Source organism: Panthera pardus, unplaced genomic scaffold (assembly GCF_024362965.1).
Source record: "Panthera pardus isolate Hobbes unplaced genomic scaffold, ASM2436296v1 HiC_scaffold_24, whole genome shotgun sequence".
In the NCBI taxonomy this organism is placed as follows: Eukaryota; Metazoa; Chordata; class Mammalia; order Carnivora; family Felidae; genus Panthera; species Panthera pardus.
Window position 1 is genome coordinate 87,155,428 of NW_026526810.1, and position 13,968 is coordinate 87,169,395.

Here is a 13,968-nt window from a genome sequence, read left to right on the forward strand (position 1 = left end):
TAGCTATAAAGAATAAACAGTATTTTAATACATAGTTAAGGGTTGGTTTTTAAACACAATTAGTGTGTCTGTTAATAATAATTGTATTCACTTTTCTATAATTTCACAGATATTCTTAGAAATATAATACCAAAGATAGACAGGAAGTTAAGCTATGCAAGCTAATTGTTAGGATTCCATTTATACTTTGGTTCACTCAAATCATTGTCAAGCACTATTATTTTTTTCCCTCAGAAGACCCACATTTAGCCTACAGTGCCCCCCATGAAATATGTGACTGAAACTATCTACTTGGATAACATCCATGCTATAATCTTCAATCAGTATTTTACATATCATACACAAGCCCAGAGTTACTAAATTTAGCCATAATTCTTAAATCACAGTTCATTCAGGAGTATTTTTTAGTGCCTGCTTGTTTAACACAATCTTATAAAGGATCTTTCACAAAGTATGTAAAAATCAACACATATCTTTAATGGGCTAATTGTGCTTCATTGCAGTGTTGAGTCTATAAAAGATTTTTAATAGTGAGAGAAATGATGGCATTTTCACCTTAATTTGAAAATATAATTGCCATTCTAAATAGCTTTTTTTCTAACTTAAGTGCTTATTGACAGCAGAAATTTCCCCCAAACACTAATAGAGTATTTAACATAATTGCATTTATTGAAAGAAAATCCAAGGGAAAATAACATACAGCTATCTGAAACTAGCAGAAGTAAAATATCAAAAGAAAAAGTAAGTTAAATCTAAATTTGAGATCTAAAATGTAACTAATATTCAATATAAATTCAACACAACGTATACTTAATTAAACTTATACATTTAAATATACTGATGAGATCCAAGAAATAAAAGTGATATCCTAGAAATCCAGGATAACAAGAGCCATATGAAAACAAACGGAAACTAACAAGCTAATCCCTAATTCACAGAATTTACCATCATTTGATTGAAAAATAAGAATATTTTTTAGCTCAACCCATGGAAAATTAGAACAATTGAAATTAAATTCAATCAATTGTAAATATTCCCTTGAGAAAACGATTTCATTTTTTACCCCGAGTTTAACTTCTACCCTACTCAAAATTTTGAATTCCAATTCCTTAATTTCAATATACTTAATGTGGGTTCAGGATAGTAAAATCACGACTCATATTTTATTAAACTTTATTCTAAAATGGCAATAAAGTGATCCATATGGAAATATGTGGAATAGTTCTCTCTCCCTAATTCTTCAGTTCTGTTTCTAAGCAGACATCCACATGTGACGGACTGATTCTGAATGGACATATTTCCCATTACAATCTCAAGTCTTTGAGTCCTACTTTTGCTATGTAATAACATATATTTATAAATATTATGGATACTCAGCAAAGAGCTTTTTATACCAGATTTGAAAAAAGTTCTGTCCGTTCGTGGTAGCTTTTCTCCTACGTTGAAGTAAAAAGTGCCAGAGACTGCTTTTAAAAAATAAGCGCTAAGAAAACTGATTAAACTGGTTAGACACAAAAGGAACACTGGAGGAAAGGAAATAGCTTGGGATTGAACCCTATGATTTTATTGTTTTCACAGAAAATGCAATAACTCCTCATTGATACCAACTACCCAGTTGCAAGAAGAGTATAAACCTTCTGCTTTGTTGAGACACAGGTGAGGCAATTTGTAAGAAGTAGTCATCAACCAAAAAGGAAATGAGTTTTCAGTAAATTTTTTTCCAGTTTAAATGCTGTTGTGAGGCCCTGATCTTTGAAAGGCACATTAAAAAAAAAAAAAAGTTTTTTTGTTTTGTTAAAGAAACTGCATTCAAAAGAATCCTTTGAAAATCACTCTATCAAAATCATATTAGTTGGTCACCATCTTTCAAATCCCTAATCAAAACAAAATAGGTCATGAAAAATATCACAACCAGTTTCATACAGTCTTAAGCATAGAACTTAATTAATTGTTTTCCAATGATGCATTTTGACAGGTAAGTTTATTATAAAGTCTTAAAATAAAAATGCATGTTTGGTGAAAAGTTAGTACAGTTGTCATTCATATTTTGCCATATTTTGAAATATAAAAGAGTGGGATTTTATTATTTGTAATATAATGTAACTGACTGACTAGCTGGTTTGTAATTCTGATTATTGTAGTTATCATAATTCATTGCCAAAGTCAATTCTGTGATATATGTAAAATGAAGTCCCATTAGTTTAGCCTATTGTATGACATTGTAGTGCACCATGCATCTTTCAGGTCTCTAAAAGAAAATTTAATGGCAGGCCAAACTTCTAACTTACTAAGTACTATGAATCACACAAAACAAGAAAACATTTCAAACCAGGGATACACAGCATGTTATAATTCATCATGGAACTAACAAAAATAGGTAGCAGGAAAAAAGAAAAACACAGCACAGTATATGTGTATACTAGAGGTAAGAGAAGACTCAGAATTTTTTAAAGCACAAAATAAAAGTTATGAAATTTTTAATGCATAGGCAATGAGTATTTAATATAAACCCTACAGATATGACAGGGTATCTTTTTCTCACTTTTGGGTTTGTTGGAAAGGAATAAATATTGGGCATGATTTGGCACTTCTGGAAGATTTAGTGAATTTGGTGAATCTCAACATATCTAAGATGTTATCAGTTTTAATATGCACTTTTATTTTATATATCACTACACAGAAATACTACCAATTGTAACTAAAATAGGCCCAGTTGCAGACATGTTAAATGTGGAGGAACAAGCATTTTTGAACTAAGGAAACAGAGTTAGCTCCTAATTAATCGGATCTATTAATGACCTGGACATTACGTGGTGTAATCTTTCTTCCAGAAAATTAAAAGCTCTATTGCCTGATGCCTTCCTATAAAGTACGACAACAAAAAAATTGACATAAATTACACTTCAAATATGTTATCAAAAAGGAAAAGGGGAAATATATTGGTGAGTTTAACTCATCATAAATACAAAAAAATTTTAGGAAAAGATAGGCAGTTGATAAACAGGTAAGTGGTTTAAAGTCATCATTATTATTACTGATGTTAAACAAGAAATTACTTAAAGCAATTTACACTTCACTTATCCCAGCCTTTTAAAATTTCCTGCATTTTTATTCATTTTCTTTCAACTGAACATTTGATGGGGAGTGAAAAACATTGATTCGAATTCTAAGTTTGGTGTTTTACAGAAATGATCCAGAACCCACTTGCGATGTATATTCTGATTTATTACCATATCAATAAATCTGATTGTTTTGCAGTTCTTCTGCTTGCCCCTTTGTTCCTGGCACTCATCTGCATTTTCTCAAAAAATTAATCAAAATTAATTTTTGAAGTACCAGCCAGTTCTCATGGACTTCTGAAGCTATGCGAAAGGTTATAAAAAGACTTTAGTATTTTATGAGTGCGTTGTAAAAGGACTGAAAACTTGCACTTACAGCAATTTCTTTGTGCAGTTAATAGGAGAAAAGTAGACTTGATTGTTTTCCTGGAAAGGACACATGTATATCCAAATATTCTGAATATAGATTTTTTTTTTTAGTTTTTTTCAAAAGTCTCACTCAAATCAAATTCAAGATAAAGGAAGAAGGCAGCAATGAGCTAAGCCTGTCTTTAGATGTAAAACAATTTTTTAATAGTATCAGCAATGGGTGTGCAAAACATCAATTAGAAAGGATGATCCACTAATATGGGATAGTGGAAAGAAGTGGTGAGTTGCCACACAAAATGGAAGTCAAGGTGAGGAGAGTTAGTAAAACATGCCCCAAATATTGTTTACTTTAATCTCTTTGGTTTGATAAAACAGATGGTTGACTGTAATTGTGAAAATTTTCAATATGCCTGATTTGTTCAAGTAAGTTATAAAGCTTCTTAGTTAATTCTGTTTAATTTAAAGGACTTAGTTTTAGCTTGATTCTATCACCACCTAGCTCTGACTGGTCCTCTCTTTCACTATGAAAATACACATTAAATTCCAAGTTCGTATTTTACTTTCATAAGTTTGACTTTTATTTTACATGTATGAAAAATATGGAAGAGTGCATCAAGGGTTCCTATTAAATGCTTTCCTGCCAACATTAAGGTGTCTGAAGCTCTGAAGGTTTACCCCATGGTATCATAACTTGTATATATAGCTAGTCTCATTTTGGTGACAAGTAAACATTGCTCAACAAACACACATACCGCTTTGCATACCTTACCTGGAAAGAGGCTTTATTGAACATAGCTGTAAAATTATCTTTTAAGTTGAATTACTGAATTTGCACAAACATTTCTACAGAATTTTTTCTTTTAAAAACCAAGCTTTATCATTTTTCCACTACATTTTGTTGTGCTTTTTATATTAATATTTGCAAATGTTATAATTTAATACTTATTTTCCAATTACTTGCATAATCAGTTTTTTTTAATCCTGGGGTGTTGAAAGAACATATAATAATAATAATATTCTTCTTTAGACAAAAGTCTTTTTAAATGAAGTTAAAAGCTGAGATAATTTAAGGAAAAAGATCTTCAAATTTTCATAACCAACAGGTTTAAGTGAAATTTACAATGCATTGGAAAACTGGCTGGTTAAAGGTATGATTTGTCCTCAGGTAGCTCAAAATCATTTTTACAGGTTTTTGTTTTTTTGTAAAAGTGTTTTTAATCTCGGTAAAATAATAAAATAATATTTCACAATTTGCACAGAGTCTGACTAAAGGGCAGAGGCATATTACCCTCAGTGTTTAGAATAAAGCCAGATTTTTCAGGCCCAGTTCCGCTGTAGAGTTTGTACGCACTGCAATCACAAACATTTTCTTTGCTCCCTCTAAAGCTAGGGCCAATTTCATTTCAAATGGAGGTTAGAGTAAAAAAATCACTCTTGTGTTTTACCACCTTCTGCGCTAAGTATTATTTTAACAACCTTTTGCTCTGGTTGACCCATTTAATAACCTGGAAGAAAAAAGTGTTGCTCCCATGTCTGGTCTCAATGGAAGTTATTTTCTGATGGACAATTAAGCCGAATGGCCATGGCTGTCTAGGAGGTCCAACAACAAGTATTTCGTCTGCATGGGCTTACGCAGTAGCTTCGGTCCTTTCTTCTTCAGAAGCGGCTTTTGTTGTCTCGCCTATAATTTGCACGTTTAGGCTCTGTAGTTTGTTTACAAAATAGTTTTACACAAACCACTCTTAGCTGTGCAAGCTTCTGAGTTGAAAATTATTCAGGCTTGTTTCATTGAAGGCACTTGGTTTCCATGGCAATTTATAAAAGATGGTGGTTTGGTTTCTTCATTGGAACAGATGACTTAGTTTGGGTGTTCAAGTGGCCGCGAGCAAACTCCGATAAGCCTGTGTAATATGTAAGCCCAGGTTTACCATCCTGGATAGTAATGCATGCAAAAAGAGACAGCATACAGTTATCTAGCTTAGCCATGGGAGGAAAACAAATAATAACAAGAAAGGTGGGATGGGGACAGGTGGGGAGGAGCATGAATGTTTTAAATAATTCTGAGTTCGGGTTATTTTCAAGGAAGGGTAACAACCAAAGGTACAAGGGCCTACATTTATTTAATTCTCTATGTAAAACCTTCTTGAAAGGAAAATAAATGCCAGCTTTTCACGTACCCTGTTTACAGTGAGGTTTTTGTTGGCAGGCCATTAGGTTTCCATGGTAACAAGCAAACTATTCATTTGAAACAAAACCAGCCATGACTTTGTGCTTTGACAAGGATTTCTATAGCTTTTTTTTTTTTTTTTTTTTTTTTTCCAGAGTTCAACCAGATGACCAGATGATGCTGTAATCTTTTTAGCCACAAAAGCACCTGAAGGTCTCTTCTCTACTCAGGTCAAAATTATCTTTTATATGTAGTTTGGAATAAGTTATACTTCCATGATGTCTTTTTTATCCCCAGTGCTTTAAAAAATTCGTTTTTATTATTTTATGTTTGAGTCAGTAGTCAGTGGAGGAATCTTTGGTAGTTTGTTTTTTCAATGTCCATTTACAAAGACTCTTTCTTCATGCCAGTGCCTGGTGAATCTTTTATAGCCTCTGCCAGGATAAGGTCACCTTCGAGGACTTAAGATAGAGATGAGGACGATGACCGGGAAAAGCCATAGATGTACTAAAATTCCAACAGCACCATCAACAGAATCTAAAGACAAGAGAGATAATGCCAAGAAACAAACAAAAATAGAGAATAAATACTCCACGTAGCTATCAATACAACTGTGGTGAACTAATAAGCAATATTAGCATATGGAAAACATTTTTACAAAATACTCTTTTTGGTTTGTTTTATTGATCAGTTTCCAAGACAAGAAAATGAGAAAATAAATATGTGATTAGAAATTTGATAAAAGAAAAACGTTTGAAGTTGATACGCTATGCTATGAAAATTTGTTCAGAAGATATTTGTGTAAGTGTGTGGTTGGGCTCAACCTCAGCGTTTTGCTAGCCACGTGAAAGCCTGTGCACAGAGAAAATTCTAGGAAATCCTAAGAGGTCAGTTTTCATTCTCCCCCCCACCCCAAGCTTCCAGAAATGGTTATGATTAAAGACAGAGAAAAAGTACTTTTTATGAAAACTAAGAAGGGGTTTTTATGGGTAGAAATTTAACTACGGCAAACTGGATTATATGTGCTTAGATCAGCCCAATATCTATAAATTGGGTAAATAATTTTCTGTTTAGCGTGAGTTTTAGAAGCACTATGAAGCACATTCTAACTGAAAAAAAAATTTCCCAACAATCTGCTGTAAGACTGCTACCATAATTGGAGTTTCAAGTAGAATTCCATGTCCAGGTGATACCTCTCAGAATGTATGCCTTACCTAGGAGGGCTAACATAGGCAAGCCTGGTAATTCATGAACCTAGCTTAAGTTATAACATGGATCTCACCTAGGAGAGACCTGGGTTTTGAAGATAAGACACAACCTCAGCTTTTGATATTGTGGTACCATATACTGACTGAGAAGGGTTGGGAACTTGAGCAGTTAGGAAGAAGCTTTGGGCCGTCAAACTGGTGTGTACTAAGAAATTAACAATATTCACCAAATACTACTTGTCAAAATGAGCTTAATAAATGATAGTTAAATGTATACTAGTGTAACAGAATACTTTCTCATACTAAAGAGAATGTTTTTGTTCATTGGGGCTATTTCCTCTGATTTCCAGAGTCTAAATAGAAATACCTCCAGTACAGACAGATTTTATTTAAAACAGACACACATTTCTCTCAATTTAGAGGAGAAGAAAACTGATTATGAAAGTATACTAATATGTAACAATAAAGTCCCTATGGGTTATCCTAGTCATTTTACTGTGGCAACTCTCACCACTTGTGTTTTCTCCATGAGGGAGTTCTCTTGCTTTCCTCATTTGGAGACTTTAATTCGATTTCTTGAATTTAATTTGTAATAGGTTTCAGGGATTAAATTATCTAACTGTAAGATTCCTATGTAATATGGTAACTATCTTCAGTTAATATGATGTTACTATGACTGGCTCATGTTATGAAATGCAAAAGAAATCCCATTCTTCTCCTCTAAGGAGAATGCATATTTGACAAACCTACTTCATTTGGGTACTGCTACTGGTTTTTTAAAGTGAAATTAGCCAGACATGGGAAAAAATTTTTACTAAATTTATTACTTGAAATACTAAGTATAATGACAAGAAGGTGAAAACTATGAGCAAAGTGGCTCATTGTTGTATACAATCTTAGTTTTTGTCTCTTTACAATGCTTAAAAATGGAGTCAGTTCAGTTCATATGAGCAATCACTGGGTAGTTGCACAAATTTGACTTTCAACATCTAGACTAATGCAATTTCTCAATAACTATATGCAATTAACAAAGACTCCTATTTTCTCTACATGTTACAAAATGGACTTTCATGCTTCTTTTATGTGTACTAAATAATTGATGAGTTATTTGTTTAAATTTAGCTTGATCGATATACCCCTTTATATAATCACGAAATTAAAGATCAGATGACCCTATGAAAATTTTTCAAGTGGAGGAATTTTTAAAAGAAATGGTTTTAGTTTTCTCAGATTCACATGGATAATATGGAGATGAGGATTTTAAGAAGCTGCCTAACACATAATTCTGATGCTCTCTGCATTATTTGTAATTTTTACATTTATATCTTTTATTACACATATTAATATTTTACATTATATCTCCTATATTCAAAAACATATATTCAAAAACAAGAAAATAAAATTTGAATATATCATTAAACTAAAATATTCATGTGTGAAAAAATGAAACCAAATTACTAAGATTGTGATGCACATAGGTTAATTATAGCAGGAAAAAATGGGCTGATCTGTTACTTATTGTATACACTTAGGCTCTTCACAGTAGTGAATCTGTTAAAATGGTTGCAAAAGTCAGACTTGGAAAATACATTCATAAACTGGGGCAATAAAAATAGCTATTGCTATGTAAAGTGTGCTGAGTATATAGATTAGCCAATGTTTTATTAAAAGTTAAAGAATCCTCTGAAATTAATAATATGAATTAAATATTTTTAAAAATCTTCATTAAAAAATCAAGGTGTGCTTGCCTTACATAGACCTAAATCAAAATTACTTTGATCTTGGGTCTAATATGCCTACCCTCAAATTTAATACTTTGTTTTCAAAATATCTTCACAATTTTAGGGTCTCACATATAAGGAATTTCTAAACTTACAAACTAAAAAATAAATGAGTTTTAAAAATTAGACAGTTTTAACAGTTAATATGTTACTTTAACATTACATCGAACCAATCCAAGAGTAGACACTTACTCTTAGTCGTTAGGTCTTGTTTTGCACATTCTCCTTCTGCAATTGATACATCATCAATGGCAATGTCACCTTCTATGCCAGGACCTCGAATACCTTCAAAAATGAGCTACAAATATGAATGAAACAAACCTAAATGTAGAGCTTTGATTTGTAGATGGATTTTTACTGAGAAACCAAGGAGCCAAACCTAAAATCAACAGTAATTCTGGCATCATTTATTATTCACAGTCTTCAGAGTTGTTGCTTAAAAAAAACATGAATGTTCTTAACAAAACCAATCATAGGATCTTCCTTGGCTAATATTAGTTTTCACATCAAAAGCTCTGTGTTGGTTTTAAAACAAAACTACACTTAATTGAATAATACAATAAAAACTACCACTGCTACAAATCCTACCAATGTTAGTTTTCAGGGGAAAAATGTTTATTTGAACAGTATTTCTCTGAGATAGATTCCCTCCAGTTTTCTCTAAACATCTAACACTGGTTTTCTAGAAATATTTTATGGGATAAATCAGTTCACGGTTCTTTACAGCAGTATTTATGTTTATTGAAGCCAAGAACAAGGGTTTACCATCACTAGGAAATTGTTTGCTCTCTTGCAAATACAGTGAATAAGTTTCTCACATTCCCCTATGTTATGATATACCTCTATAATTTCACTTTTGACATTCTATTTTTAAACACCTGAAGATATTTATGGGTTTACTTGAGTGTTTAGTGTCAGACCTTTGAACTTCCAGTATCTACAACAGTGATTGGCACTGAGACTTGATACATGACAGGTGAAAGTATAGATGAATGAAATCAGTCTCCTTTTATTGCTAAATTCTGAATACAGTAACAATATAGGGACAATTAGCAAATTTTTATTACTTCATTTTTGCAGAAATAAGACTGTTATAAAATTTTCTCTATAACCCCACAGTCATTCCTTGCTTCTAGCAAAACCTTTTTAATCCTTTTGATACAAAAAGGTAACCTATGCATTTAGTGATTATAATCACAAAAATTTCTACATGCCAAAATGAAGTATCTAGTTTGGTCTTTTCAAAGAAAAATTAGCTTAATAAAGAGCTGTTTCAACATCAAGCTGATGTATGCATTTTAATACAATTTTTAGCCTTATTTCATTGCAACAAATTGAGCGAAAGTCTATTTTTATCAATGTCAAAATTTTTGGTTCTGTTTTTGTCTTTGAAAGTATCTTAATATGGCTCCTTAAAGGCAAATTTGTGGTGATTTTCAGAATACTTATGCTACCTTTGAAAGATTTATCTATTGTTCTCTGACATACTGTCATAATTTTATTAATTGAAATCTTTTAGTAAGCAGAAGCATTAGTTATCAACTTTTGCACTGAGTTCCTTTTCCCTGCTCATAGTCCATATGAATCCATAGCGTAAGAATAATTTTCAAGATCTGATAGGAGAGAAAAGTTTGAGAAAATTTTATTACTATATTTAATTTGTGTAGAAAGAGTTTTCTGCTTACCTATGTTGAGATAAATAAGTTAATAAAGATTTCCCAAAGCCATTTCTTTGAAAAACATCCAAAATGTCATGTTATCACTGAAGCCAGAATAAAATGGCAGACCAGAGTTAAAATATAATATAGAACCCAGCTAGCAGTATATGGATTCTCAGTCCTCAGAATAAGAAATGAAATATTACTTTGCCTAGAATAATGACTTAATTTTGTCTTAAGGTGGCATTTGGAAAGTAATCTGGGAAATAGCTAAAAAAAAAAAAAACAAAACCCTCAGAGGGCTGTTTAAATCACAAGGTCCTACAACCTGAATTAAAAAAAAAAAATCAATGGTATTAAAATCCAAGAGCACTGAAATCAGAAAAGGGGAAATAATTTTAATGACTGTGGAATTCCCCACCTTATGGATATCACGTAAGTTATGTAACCAGTGGCCCTATTGATATTGTTAGACATTAAAGTTATTTTCAGCTATTCTGAACAAGGCTGAGGTGAATGCATTTTAAAAAATTAATATGCACACCTTTTATAGAGCACATGGCTCTTTAAGGTCATCCTAAATTGCCCCTATCAGTACTACTGCCTGTTTCCTAATTATGGGTTTTTAAGTCATTGGGTATTTTTCCTTATTTTAAAATGTGCTGCTTACCTGGTAGAGAATCATTGTTAGAGTAAATCAATGGTTATTCCCACCCCCTTCTTAGTTTCAGTCATGTGATGCTGAGTCTTCTCTCCTGAAGATAACAACATGAATGGAGTGTTATCTTGGAGAAAGTTAGAACCCACAGATTCATGCTGCTATGAGTCTTATTCCATAAAATCCAACATGTTCCACTTTGGCCACATGGCTAATAGTTGACTGAATAAAAGTGGAGTACTGTCATCACAATTCTTTCTTTCTTGCAGCTATTATAAAGGATCAAATGGAATAAAGTACAGATTTCTGGCTCCCAATAAGGTTTTAATTCTGGACTGCAGCAGGAATAAGGATGCATTAATCAGGAAAATTTACTTTGGTAAAGAGGAAACCTCCTCAGTAACCAATAGTTTTAATTTTAAAAGATGGTGTGGGAAGGGAAAGGAAGCAAACCCAGCTTGTATAGTGGAGTACAGGCTTTATGCTGTAGCCATGGCAAAGAAGGGGACTGCATTCTCATGTGCTTTGTGTGGGAAGTGAAGTGTCCATGAGAAGGCTGATAGGGTAGGTTAGAATGTTCTGCACCTGCTCGCACTTGAAATTTAAACAGATGAAGCTGAAGTCATAGTCTTTTCATTGGGAAGGATGCTGGAGAAACAGGTTTAGGAATACATAGATTTTTCCATCTTAGTTATGTAGAGGGAAATAGGTAAGACAATCATCCACAATTTTTCTCATTTATTTAAAGTACACAATTATTTTTACTTAGCAAGTTCTAGTCACCCGGAGGTAGGTGTCAATATAAAAAAGATGAGACTATTTAAAAAAAAAAGTGAGAACTAAAATGTGTAAATCAACATCTTTTCAAAGCTGCTGGCCCTTGAATGATGCTGCCATTGCTCAAAGCATTTCAAAATGTCTTTTAGGGACCATAAAGTATCAATCACTCCTAATTTTCCCATTAGCTGTCTTTATCCTCCCTTCCTTCTTCTTCCCATTCAGGTTACCTAGGTTCATGCTTAAACGTATGGTCAGACCTACGTTTGGGTTAAAGACAGAGCCGTGAAGCAGAGAGGTTGTGAAGGATGCTGTCACACTACTTTTGTGATAGGACTGAGAGGAAGCGTTGGGAGAGCCTTTTTCGGTAAGCATCAGAGTAGATTGATGTAATTTAATGTGCGTGTTGCCTCCCTGCAGTGAGTTGACTGTATGTGTGTAGTTGGCTGAACAGCAAAAATACAAATCAACACCAGTTGAACTGTCATGTGTCGTCAGGACTGCCTATACTAGCACATTTTCTTATATGAATACTTCATCCCTTTTTGATCCTGAATGAGTTAAGTGTTATAGAAATAAAAGCTGGCTGATTTATAAATTATTACATTTATCTGTACAACTATCAATAATACAGTTTGTCACTGAGTAAAGCAACTTTACTTCGTGTGTAAGCATAACAGGTGTTCTATGTATTGTGTGTGGAAATAAATCAGAAATATAGTAGTAGCATAGATAGTGTAAATACAGCAGTAGATGATAAAAATAATTTCTGACAATATCTCTTGGTACAGTTATATAATTAGTGTTTGTAATATTTATTTGTAATCGTGCAATGATAGGGAATCCAATCCAATATTCCAGAGAAATACTGTAGCCTTCCTCAGCCTCCTATTTGAACAGGGAGAAAAAGATCCTATGCCACATGTTTGTTTGTTTCCTTTAAATTCCCGTAAGAGTTTTGCTCCTAAGAAGATATAGATTGTTTTTTTTTAACCCCTACAGATTCTCACAAGAGATATTTATTGCATTGTTCTTTTTATGTTCTGAACTCCAACTCCAACTACATATTTAATTATTATAACAAAATTTTATGGATTCTAATATACTCGTAAGTGGCTTCTAGACTAAGACCTAGAGGGATACCTTTTTCCTTTATATTGTTTTTGATTGTGAAGTAGATAACAGAAATAAAATGCATACAGATTCAATTCAAACAGTGTACCTTGGCCAAACTTTCAAGTGTTTACAAAAATAAATCCTTGGTGACAGTTTTTTCCCAGGTATAAAAAAGAAGAAACTATAACCATTCCTTATGATGTATCTCAAACTGGAAGCTATAATCTGTATACAATGATAAAAATGAATTTTATTCATTTATAAAAGAAATGTTCTCTAGTTTAACAGGTTAAATTTTGTCATATTTTTATGAAGGACCATCATGATTCTGAATGCTATTACATTACAGGGGTAAAATTATGTTCCTTTCCTCTTCAATACTTCTGAAATGCATTTGCTTTAATTGCCACAAAGAAGGAATTAATGACATCTATATACTTAGGGATAAAATGTTAAAGTTTAGGTTTCCTAAAAGAAGCCTCAATTTATGTAAAACATGGTCTTTACACACAATCATACTGATATTATTTAAATGATTTCCCTTAACTGAAATGACAAGTTTAAAATTTTATATATTTTTACAGTGTGCACATGCAATGCATCAAACCTAATATGTGATAAATACTGCATGATCATAAAATTAACTGTTGGTGGGTATATTCAAGTGGGAAGTTAATAAAATGTATGTTGGCTTCTGTTATTAGAATGACACTAAACAAAATTATTTTAATTCACTGATTGACAATTTCTTACGTACAGTATAGTGCATTAAAGCTTATCGATACAGATGTCAATAGAGAGATATAGATGATGCTATTAAAACTTGTGTTCAAATATAATTTCTTAGTAAGGAAGAAAGAGCTCCATGCAACACTAATGAATACAAATAGATGGGGGAGTCTAAGGATACAACACACTTTTGATGATTTGACTTCAATAATTAATGATGCCTTCTGCAAATGTTCATAGCATATTCTTCAAGACAAGAGATACATCACTTCTGATTATTACTGCTAAGGCAACCACAAAGTCTAAGAATGCAGTCTGAAAACTGACAGTGTACATCACTTGGAAAAAATTAAGATACAAATAAAATTTAAAATAGCTTTAACATTGGAAAAATTTTGTTTTCTTTTTTCTTTTTAGGTAGGCTTCATACCAAGTGTGGATCCCTA

General features: G+C 32.5%; 1 protein-coding gene across 2 annotated transcripts in view; it reads right to left on the minus strand.

Annotated features, from left to right (window-relative positions):
* Positions 1-1,538: 1,538 nt before the first annotated feature.
* MDGA2 (MAM domain containing glycosylphosphatidylinositol anchor 2) overlaps positions 1,539-13,968 on the minus strand; it is an 857,656-nt gene continuing 845,226 nt past the window's right edge. The window contains exons 16-17 of one of the 2 annotated variants that reach the window (XM_019451903.2): positions 8,777-8,882; positions 1,539-6,132 (exon numbers count right to left, since the gene is read on the minus strand). In XM_019451903.2, the coding sequence (XP_019307448.1) occupies positions 6,044-6,132; positions 8,777-8,882 (195 nt within the window). In that variant the 3' untranslated portion in view covers positions 1,539-6,043. Of the gene's footprint in view, positions 6,133-8,776; positions 8,883-10,912; positions 10,998-13,968 lie in introns of those variants that run through there. The other variant, XR_002080692.2, reaches the window with a different exon arrangement.